The following is a 10937-nucleotide window of genomic DNA, read 5'->3' as shown; positions in this document are numbered from 1 at the left end:
TCCTTCTCTCCTGTCACTGCCAGGCACCAGCTCTCCTCTTCCATGAGCTCTATGTACCACAGTGTAGTTTCTGTCAGGATTCAAAGACAGGACAAATACCACAGCTTTGTATCTGGTTGTGCCCAGCATTTTTTTCCTCTTCCTCAGGCCACCGCCACGCTTGCCTCAGTAGCTGTCATCATATTCTCATTGTTGCCAAACAAGTAAAAAAGAACTCCTCCCTTATTCACCACTGTTTGTGGTCATTCCTTCTACTTACTAATTCCTTCCTTGGTCTCTTAGGTGTAAGCTTAGCAATTAACTGCCTGTGAACTGCGATAAACGACAAGAATCCTACCTTGCACAAGGCCTCTGGAGGCCTAAGTGCAAGTCCTCTTCTGGGTAGGACAGCTTGACCCCAATGAGAACAAAACAACCAACCCTTACTCTACCATCTCCAAGTGCTAACCCTTTGCATGAGCAAGAAACTCATGCTCCACCTTTCTCCTTCCTTCTTGGCCCGTGCTCAGTTCAGAAAACCCTCTGGGCGAGGAGGAAACAAGACAGCAAGCTAAAACAAGGACAGACTATGAATATGCATTTGGCTATTGTGGTTTACCCTTAAGTGAAAATAATTACAAATAGCGCAATATAGGACTGAAAGAGTTATCCAGAGGAGAACTTAATTTAGCTCCTGCAGATAAATTAAGTGATTGAGAAAGAATAAATAGGTCTTTGTGCAGTTGTTTCTAGTATTTGCATCACTCATTAGTACTGGTGTCATAGGCAGTTTGGTGGTGAGGAATACATGCAAACCAGTCAGATTTTTCTGGTACTACATTAAGCCTTAAATGGGAAAGCTGAAAGTTTTCTCTTCTTCTGCTTGGAACAGAATGCGTTTCACGTACAGTAAAAACCAGAAACATAAAAGGTTTCAGGCTTACAATGGCAAATAAGATATTTACTTGGTTACTTGTATGGGAAACCAGAAACATACCACTTTGGGCTTACTGCTATGACCCGAAATGCGGTCATTTTTGGACCAGACCCCCAGACCTGTCTCCAAAACGTTGCATATTTAATACTATCACTGTGAACATCTACACTTGCAAACTAATGTTTCTGCAATCTCAGAAGAACGTCTTTTCTTTCCAGCTCCGATTTAGCGTTCATTCCATCATACACCTCAGCTTTCAACTGTATGCAAGAAGTAGGTAGCACCACTTTTCCTTTGTGACAAAAAAAAGAGGACATAATCATCAAATCAATCCAATGGTCATACAAGATAAGTTAGTGGGTGCAGGACATTGTATTAAGCCTGGGTCCGAGTAAGACTGACTGACATACTGAGGAGTCTGCAGCTACAGTCTCTTCCAGCCAAAAAAGCGTTACGCTTGATTTAAGTTAGTGCAAAATACCAGTGTTCCTCATTTTCCAGATGATATGAAATACCCATCTTAACACAGCACACCTTCTCTCACTGCTGGCTGACTAAGAGAAATGATCCAGTCCTGACAGACAGTGCTCTCGCTGCAGTAACACATTTCCTCCTCACTTCCTCGATGAAGACTGGCAATGCGAAGAGTGTGAAGCTGTCAACCTATACAGCCTAGAAGACTGCAAAAGATGTATCCATGCCAATTCAGTGCCCATCAGGTCCGTGTTTTCCTCCTCATCAGACTCAATGCCTCAGGCCAATCTCGAGTATTTCCAATACTTGTGACAGGTTAAAGAGTCTCCTCAGCTTCTCAGGCAGATGCAGGGGAGATCAATGCCCACCACTGGAGCTTTTCACTGTTCTGAGGACATCACCAGCATGTGAGAGGGAGCTTGGCTCAGCACCAGGACCGCGTGGGCAACAAAGCCCTCCACAACCTCCAGATCTTACTTGCTTCATTTGAAGAGCAAAGCCATACTTCTCACGTCCAATTATAATAAAAGCAGGACCATCCAGGTATGAAGAAGACAACTCAGTGGCATCCTGCAGGCTAACGCACCCCGTTACTTCCTGCAGGGGAAGAAAGAGGAGGGAACAACGTGCAACAAAACTCCAGCGGTGTTGGCCATGGCTGACCCAGCAGCACTTGGTGCCACACAGTGCTCTCAGGCAGGAGCGGGGAGGAAATAACCCATTCAGGCCCCTGGGGAGAGCCACAGCCTCGTTGCGCGCAACGACAGCCAGCGAGGGGGGCGCAGCTCTGGTACAACCAGGCCGCACGTAAGCTGTCGCCGCCGTCAGAGCTCGAAGGACAGCGGCGAGGGCCGCCCCGGGAGGCAGGGCCGCCCCTGCGAGCCCCGGCCGCCGCCATTTGCTGCCGTTTGCCGCCAAAACCCGTCGGCGGGAGGGCGGGGAGGGCCGTCACGTGGCCGCGCGGCCGCCGGGCGCGTGGCGTCGCGTCACGTGACGCGCGTAGCCACGCCCCCTTCCCGCTCTCGCCCCTCCCCGGCCCAGTCCTGCGCCGCGGGGGACGGAGAGAGCGCGCGCGCGCGCGCGCGCGCTCCCCTCGTCTTCTCCGGCACGTGACCCCTCCCCGGAACGTGGCATTGTGTAATCACGTGACCTGGAAACGGAGCGGGGGGGGCCGGGAGGCCGAGGCAGGCAGGGAGGGGGGGGGCTGCGTACGCGACGGAGCGGGGTGCGAAGATGGCGGACGAGGAGGCCGAGCAGGAGAGCGGTAGCCTAGGTGGCGACCTCCTGGAGCTGCGGCGCCTGCGGGAGCGGCTGGTGGAGCTAGAGACGGGGCTGCGGGAGAGCCCCGAGCCGGCGGTGCAAGCGGCTACCGAGTACTGCAAGCAGCTCTGCCAGGTCAGGCCGCCTCTTCCCTTCCCTTCCTTCCCTTCCCTGCCCCCGCCCGCGCTCTCCCCTCCCCCGCGGGGTGTGTGTGCGCCTCTGCCCGGCCGAGAGGGAGCGCGGGGGGCGGGCGGGACCAGCGCCGCCCCCGCCGGGACGCCGGGGGGGAGCCGCAGCCAACGGCCCGGTGCGGCGGTTGGCCCGGGCGGGGGGAGGGGGCGTCGGGACTTAGCGCTCCGGGCCGGGCCGGGCGCCGCGGGGCGATTGACGGCGCCGCCGCTGCCGCTCATTGTGGGCTGAGATGAGGCGGCCCGCCCCCCTGCGCCCGGAGCCGCTCCGGCCGGGCCTGTAATCCCCTTCCCCCGCCTCTCCTCCCCCCTCCCCGGCGGCCGCCCCGGTTCTCGCGGTCTCTAGGCCCCTTTGTTGTGCTCTGCGGCTCGGCTTATTGAAGGGCCCTTTGTTCCTGGCGGTGGCGGACCGAGGGCCCCCCCCTCCCCTCTCCCCGTCCCCTTCCCTCCGGCACCCCTCCTCCCCAGGAGGCGAAGCGGCGGGCCGAAGGGAGGGAGGCGGCGGGCCGGGAGACGGGGGCTCCGCTTCCTCGCCGGGGGGCCGGGGAGGAGCTGAAAGTCCGTCCCGGGTCCCCTCGGCACGGGGCTCCTGCTCTGTGCCCCAGTCACCCCCTCCTCCCCCCGCCCCTTCCCCTCTCCCTTCCCTATCTCCTGCCCTAGAGGGATAGCGGAGTTTTTGCTATCCTGGGAAAGAGAGGGCGGTGAAGTGGTGGCCGACTAAACGAAGTCGCCGGTGATGGTGGCAGGTCTGTAGGTCTGCGATGCTGCTCCAGTGTTTCCTCGCCCTGTCAAGGGAGCGCAATCCCACCTCGGGAGAGGGCTCCCGAGCTGGCACTGTTGGAAGCACCATTGTGTGTAATTATTCTGGCTGTGACTGCCGTCAGGAAAAGGCCTGCTTCCCGAGGGCTTGGGCTGGTCCTGAAGCAGGGATGTTTGCAGGTGTTTCTTCTGAACCGGTGACCCTGCTGGGTATCCCTTTCTAAACAAACTTTGTGGTGCTAGCTCTACAGGTAAAACAAACTGCTCCATTTTAGACACATATGTGTCTATACGTTGCCCTGATTTCTCTTAGATGCCCTTTCTTAGCTAGCATTAGGTATGACACAGCGTATAAAACAATTTCTTAAATATTTTAGGCCACAGAAATTGACAGGAACCGCTACTTCTGTAGCTTTACTATGGGTTTAATAGTCTAGCTGATAAAAGTGATAATGTTTGTTTACATGGTACTGTCATCCATTCATGGAACGTAGGCACATTGTTAAAAGGTGGAACGGGTAAGAGTGAATTCATGTGGTCGGTTTGAACTGTGATTTATTTGTGATTTTGTATCTGTTTTCTTAAAGACTCCGTTCTTGATGGTAGCCATTGTAGCATGCTAATTTACATGTCTGTCACTTCTGGATTAAACTGGGCTCTACTTTTTGCTAACCAGGGAGATTTGCTACTAAATATTTTAAACATATTCCTTTCTTGTATTTTATTTCATATATCCAGGAGTCATCCTTCAGGTTCTTTTTCTCCGGTCAAAATTTATCATATTGTATTTGAGTAGAATGTCTGTGTAGACGCACAGAAACAAGATTGGTTTATGTTGGTGCAGATCACTGTGTTCTCAGTCTACTTAATCTTTGTGCCTACTTTCTTAAATTCATATGCTGAGAGGTGGAAATCTGGCTTTCCTGGCTCCGGCTCGACTTCTAACTTGTGAATGAGCTGTTCATTGAACTGAAGTAGTTGGGTAGGTGGGAATGAAGACACCATCCTTGACATGTACAGAGTGGATTACTGGTGTCAAAAGCAGATTTATCACTGAAATTATGGTTGCATGTGCTTAGTGAGTGGCTTGAGTAGTTGATTGATTGATTTTAAAGTTTAACAAAAATTAATACTCTTATTATTTTAATGGCTGTTGCAAAAGTCCATTGTAAGGCCCAAGTTTACCGATTTTCTTAAACATACACCTTTTAAAAACAATTCTCACTGAGCAAAACAATTCTGTAGAAACTGACTTAGATAAAAATCCATGCTGTTTTGAAATGAGTTGCTGTCCCTTCTATACCAAGATTTATAGGAAGGCTGTATCTGTTTTTGCAGGCTGAAGACTAATGTGTAACACTGAGAGCTGAGACATGCCATTCAATATTGAAAAATCCTGCATTTCAAATTTTAAACCGAGGTCTAAACAGATGCTTAATGTCTTAAATAGTGTTGTTGGGCGGATATTTTTTATACTTATTCAACAGAGATTTTTTTAAAATCTGTTCACCTGTGCTGGTGGTGCCAAAATACTTAGTCAGCCTCTTCTACAGTGTTAATTCGTTATTGGGGCTAACGCAAAATAGTATTCATGATTCAAATAGTGGGCTTAGCTACTTAGCTTGCACTGCATGACAGGTTATAGAAAATTCATGTAATAGTAAAAGCAATCTCAGAAATCTCTTTCAAGTAACAGTTTAAAGGCTTCTGCCATGATTTCTAGAATACAGTCTTTGAATATATATGCATGAAAGAATAATTTGAGTGGTCATATATACAAAACTTAGTCTTATTTATATCTTAGGTTTGGACGTGCAGTGCTGAAATTTTTTAGCATTTATCTCAGTATTATTTCACCTGCTTTTTTTTTTTATTCGTGCTTAGTTTCTAGGCTTGAAATAACTACACAGAACTTGGGAAGTCTTGTGTCCTTATTTTATTTTGGCTGGTAGTGACTCTAGAGCCCAGCAGCCACATAGCTTGTTGCCATAAATAAACTTTTTAATTTTTTTTTAAATGAAGTGGGTAGCATAATGTTTGAGAAATAAGCATATTTTCATACTGAAAGAAGCTAAAGGATGTGCAGTACCGCATTGAAAGATCCTTAGGTTCAAAGGCAAATAAGGAATTTAAGTATTCTACTCTCATTAAATGAAGTGGGAGTTGTAAGGCCAAATCCCTTATCTGATTTTGAAAAATCTCAATTTGAACTATTTCAACCCAACAGTGTAGTACAACTGTTACAAACACAGAAAAACAAGACCCCTTGTACCTTGACAGAAAATAATACTATAGAACTGTTTTCTTCTAGGAATAAAGTTTACTTTGATGTATTTTATATGCAGCATTTCATTAGCTATAAATATTGTTGTGCTTTGCTGCTGATTGCACTGTGAAATGATGCAATTATTCTTAAATTGTAAGGGGATTATAGACTGGACCTTAATTCTGTGCCATATCTGTGTGAATGTAGTCGTGTTCACCATTGTCAGCATGCAATACAGAGCATTATTTTTAATTGTTATGAAGTGAAATTCACATCCGTAAGGATATATGTAAAATGACTTTTTAATTGTGATTCATGCTCTTCTGTTGCAATTTGGTAATTAGCAAATCGGTGACAAACGGTTATGTTGTCACAAACAATATGTGTGCAGACTGGAGCAGACAAAACAAGTATCTTCAGCTGTGGTGACTAAAAATTGAAAGTGTGAATTTTGCAAGAATTCAGAGTGGTCCAAAGAAAGATTGCTGTTTTTGTCACCATGTGGTGGCCGATTAGATTCTTTTCAAACTTTGCTCTTAAAGGTGATCTGAGAGCTAGGTGAGCATGATGCTGATGGATGTATCAGAGCTCTTCACTGTGGACTATGTTCCCTTCCAGTTGGTCATTACCCACTGTAACCTTTTTTTTCTTAAATACCAAATTGCAGGCTGGTAACAAATTTTCTTTTGTAGCTAGTCAGTTGTGAAATCTTTGTGGTACCTCTACTTATCCTGACTCTTTTTCTGCAGTTGACATGTTTCATCTTTGAGCTTATTAGTCTTCCCTCCATTGTTATTTTTGACTTTTCATCCCTTTTCTGAATCTGCTTCTGAGACTTTTTTCTTCTTTTTTCTCTTGCTGTACTTTGTGATACAAATTCTCCAAAACTGTAAGGCGGTTAGGTTTGTTGCACTAATGTACAAGTTGTCAACATATAGTAAGCTCCAAACAAGTTGTCAACATATAGTGAGTCCAAAATATTTGGACTGTTGTACCACCCTTCCTCAACAACTTTGCCTGTACTTTTTGTCTCATCTGTTGGTTATCTTGTCATGCCTGCCTTTTATGAAAAAAATCCTGTGTTAAAATATGTTAACAAGTGTTCTTAACACCAGCAGCAAAAGTGTAATGCTGATGGAAAAAAGGGGGGCGAAGGTTTTTAGCTACGTAAAAAAACCAACCCAAACTTCTTTTAAAAAAGCTTGTTTTAAACTGATGTGACTGCATAGAGGTTATTCCTACTGTTTTAAACTGATATTTATTGTGTGTTGAGGTACTAGTGAAGTGTTACTTGGGGAACACGTGCATAGCGGTCCTACCTTAATACCTTAAGGTCCTACCCTATGTTTTTTTCTTGTGTGCTGACACACTAAGAGTAGATCTTGGTAACGTTGGGGAATATATACTGTACTAATCCAAATATAAGATGTCCCTCCTAAAAGCAAACAAACATAGCTCTACATAAAAAGTTGGGGTTTTTTTTATTACATACCTGTTTTATAAAGTTTTCAGTAGTGATTTGTTTCTCTTTATGGTTAGTCTTATTTTCTTCTCCTATACCTTACTACGGTCGGCTTTCAGATTTTACACCTCACAGACTTCACAACTTTCTGGTACTGTCACCCTCTTCACTGTTGTCATCTTCTTCCCTTTCAGTCTGTATTCTCAGCTTCCTCTTCAGACTCAAGATGACAGAAGTAATCTTCACTTCTGTCCATAGAATTTGAAATAAAGCCTTTCTTAAATGTTTTAGCTACAACTTCTCGATTTATCCAAACCCAGTCTATCCCAATCCAATGACAAAGAAGTGTTTCAGTAGGCTTCTTCATTTTTTCCTGTAGGAGTTAGAGTATGATCCCTTGCCAAGAGTCTTTCTGTGTGCAAAGACCTCAACGGTCTTTGAGGGGCTTATTTGCTATTTTATCAAGTACCTGCAGTTGTGATGTCCTTCTTCCTGATGTGACTGTAAGATTGGTATTCACTGACAGTGAAAAATACCATCAGCAAAATGTCAGGTGCCCTTTTAACACAAGACATTTCCTCTTTTTCTCAATATCACACCTGGTCTCTTACTCCAGACAACATTCATCGAACTCTTCATTGAGTGGGTAGGTAGCCATCCACCCTTGATTTTGTTTGACTCAACAGCTAATAGTGATCTTTATGTAATAAAGTCACAAACTGCTGGAATGTGAATGTTGGTAAGGTTGCTATTTTTTGAGCTTTCAGATTAATGATTTCCTGTGTAACCAGGTCTCTGTCTCTTCTTTTGAGTACGCAAAAATTCTACAACTTCTACTTCTTTAAGTAAAAAGCATTTTCTTTTGAGTCCAGTGAGTGATTTCTGCACTGAGCTAACCCTTAAAAGCTTCTGTTTTGATGTTTCCGTCTTTGCACATTTGCCTCCACCACACTGTGTTTCTTCCTAGTCTCACAGTTACTAGTTTTTCCTATATACATTACCACGAGCGTAAGATTTCCATCATATCTTCTAATACTTTTCCATTTTGCTTTTGTACCTGTGACTTCCAGATGATCTGCTATTCAGGGAGAGATGTACAGCTGCCAGAAATCAAAAGGAATCCGCTAACTATAGTACACCACACAGATTCCCAAATGCATGAAGAAAAACAACCGTCATCACTATGTCATCTCATGCAAACTTTGAGCTGTCGCAGGCATTTTCGTGCTCCTTTATTGCTATAAGACCTGCCATGTCAAACAGTCATATTGTCTTACTGACGGGGGGGGGGTGGGGGGGGGGGAATGACCCCCACCCTGATTTTTTAAGTTAAACTACAGGGAGTCAGGGAAATCGTTTTGCTTTCAAATAAATATGTTGTGTTTGCATATCTGGATATAATGTGTGTCTGTTTACAAAAAAAACCACCCTCACTGTTTAGGGTAAGTCTAACCAATGAACATAATTGTTACAGTCCTTGTCCTCAGTAATCGCATCAAGCCTCAGTATCATGCCAGATTGGAGCTGGTCTTCATTAGAACTTCTGAGCTCTGTGCTATAAGTTTTTATTAATACAAATTTTCCTGTATCAAAGTAAGTGGATGTAACTGACATAGTTAATTTTTTCTACTTGTATATCTCTCTGAAAATCAGAATCTCGTTGATTTGCTTTTCTAATCATGCTAATGTCTAAGCTTTCTGCCATGCTGTCAGTCCTTCTTTTTGGTCATGATAATTTTAGTCAAATATGTTTGAGCATGAAAAGTACCAAGATGTGATACACATGGATTTTTTTTTTTTTTGAGAGATAGCTAGCATGTTCAGGCAGCAAGTTTAGTTCAGTCTGTGTTTAGCTCATGTCTTACCAAGTGTAACGATCTTGTAAAATGTAGCTTTCTGTAGTTTATTTGAATTGTTTCCCAGTTACATATTAGGTTACTTGGACAACCAGAACGGGTGCAGTTAGTGTTAGGTGTGCGTTTTCTTTACAATCTACTTATAAAAAAGCCAAATCTTTAGTAACAGCCTTTTAATGTTATTGTTGGACAGATTGGGGGAATCTTAAACTCATTTTGGTGACAGTTTTGAGTTAAAGATCTGCTGTAATACAAATCAAGTCTTTTCATTTTTGTAAATTGCTATCGATGTAAAAGGAATCATTTGTATTCTTGATTTTTGAAAAAATTGATTCTTCTGTATTAAAAACTCCTTAAATATGAGTAGATGGTTAGGAAAGAACAGTCATAACACCATTGTGTTTTAGTTTTGAAAACTTCCCTTTTGAGGTAGCTGGGTTTGGCAGTATTTTCCCTGTATGGAGTAAGTATCTGGAAGAGGTCTCACTCAACTAGACCATGATTCCAAAGCAGGACTAATTATTGGTAAGCCATAGCTACAGATGCTTGTTTAACCTGTTCTCAAAAATTTCCAGTAAGGAACATTCCAAGAAAACTCCCTGGATAATACATTTTAGTTCAGTTATCTTTGCCTTCAAACCTTTTTTTTTTTTTTCCTTCCCCCCCTTACAGTCTAACTTGATCTCTAATGTCTTGTTGCAATTTAAGGCTACTGTGATTTATCCTATCCCATGTAGACATGGAAAGTAGCGTATTCCTTTTCTGTTGGAAGCACCTCTTAGATTTTCAAGGCTGTTTTCAGTCTTTCTCCAGTTTTCACTTTTGTGAACAGAGTTTTTGTAGTCCTTGATTTTAATTTTTTCCCTTTTTTTTTCCCTTTCCTTTTTGCTTTGTTACTGTATCCTTGGAATCTGTGTGGTTTTGGAGTATTTACCTGCAGGGAAGGTAACAATCTAGTAAGAATTTGGTAAGAAGGTGACAACCCATGTAAGAGTTGGGATTTAAGGACTTTTCCTGTAAAACATGCTATATATCCTTCCAAATACAAATAGTCCAGAGAAGAGCAATAGTTCTCAAAAGCATAACAAATTAAGGTAGTTAAGAACACGACAAAATGTAGATGGAGGGATTAAAATTAATAAAACTTCAGAATCTTTACAGAAGCTCACCTTTCTATGTAAGGTGCTGCGTATGATATTAAAATCAAGCATTCCACTTAGTTACTGTGTGAAAGAAAAAAGCTTTCAGTTCGGCAAATAGATACTTAGTTTCATAGTTACCCTGACGCACAACTTTTGCTGGGTTAAAGTTACTTGGTGCTTTTACTAAAGTTATTAAGAAAACCCCTATTATCAGCAAACTGCCACTTCTCTAAGAAATACTTTTAGTCAAAAAAGCCGAATCCTTGATTCTTATTGCCCATTCAAAGACTGTGAGGCATTCTGCTTTACACAGTCCTTCAGCCATTTAAAAAAAAATCTGAAGACCTTACTGTAGACTTCAGTTTACCCATAGTAGCTGGCTGTAAACAATAGCTGCGCATCTGTGCTAGCATAACTAAACGTATTAGGTACTGTCTGTACTGGCACATATATTCTTGCATTTACACAAATCCAAACTGTTTCCCTGCTTTTGAATACTGTATATCATAATGTCTAGATTGCTTTCTAAAACTATGGTTATTGAAGATTCACTGTTTAAAAAACATGAAATACTGACTATGGAAAACATCTTCCTTATTGTGCAGGACTATACA

At 43.4% G+C, this 10937-nt stretch overlaps 1 protein-coding gene across 3 annotated transcripts in view; it reads left to right on the top strand.

The window, feature by feature from the left end:
- Nucleotides 1-2480: 2480 nt before the first annotated feature.
- Nucleotides 2481-10937, top strand: part of ZNF292 (zinc finger protein 292) — a 56504-nt gene continuing 48047 nt past the window's right edge. The window contains exon 1 of one of the 3 annotated variants that reach the window (XM_087773622.1): nt 2481-2785. In XM_087773622.1, coding sequence (XP_087629748.1) covers nt 2624-2785 — 162 coding nt within the window. In that variant the 5' untranslated portion in view covers nt 2481-2623. The remainder of the gene's footprint in view (nt 2786-10937) is intronic. The other 2 variants (XM_087773623.1, XM_087773626.1) reach the window with 2 other exon arrangements.

The sequence above is a fragment of the Nipponia nippon genome, unplaced genomic scaffold (assembly GCF_047370975.1).
Source record: "Nipponia nippon isolate SJK-2023a ecotype South Korea unplaced genomic scaffold, ASM4737097v1 scaffold_4, whole genome shotgun sequence".
NCBI lineage: Eukaryota > Metazoa > Chordata > Aves > Pelecaniformes > Threskiornithidae > Nipponia > Nipponia nippon.
Note: the sequence above shows the minus strand (reverse complement) of the source record. Positions and strands in the feature narration are given on the sequence as shown.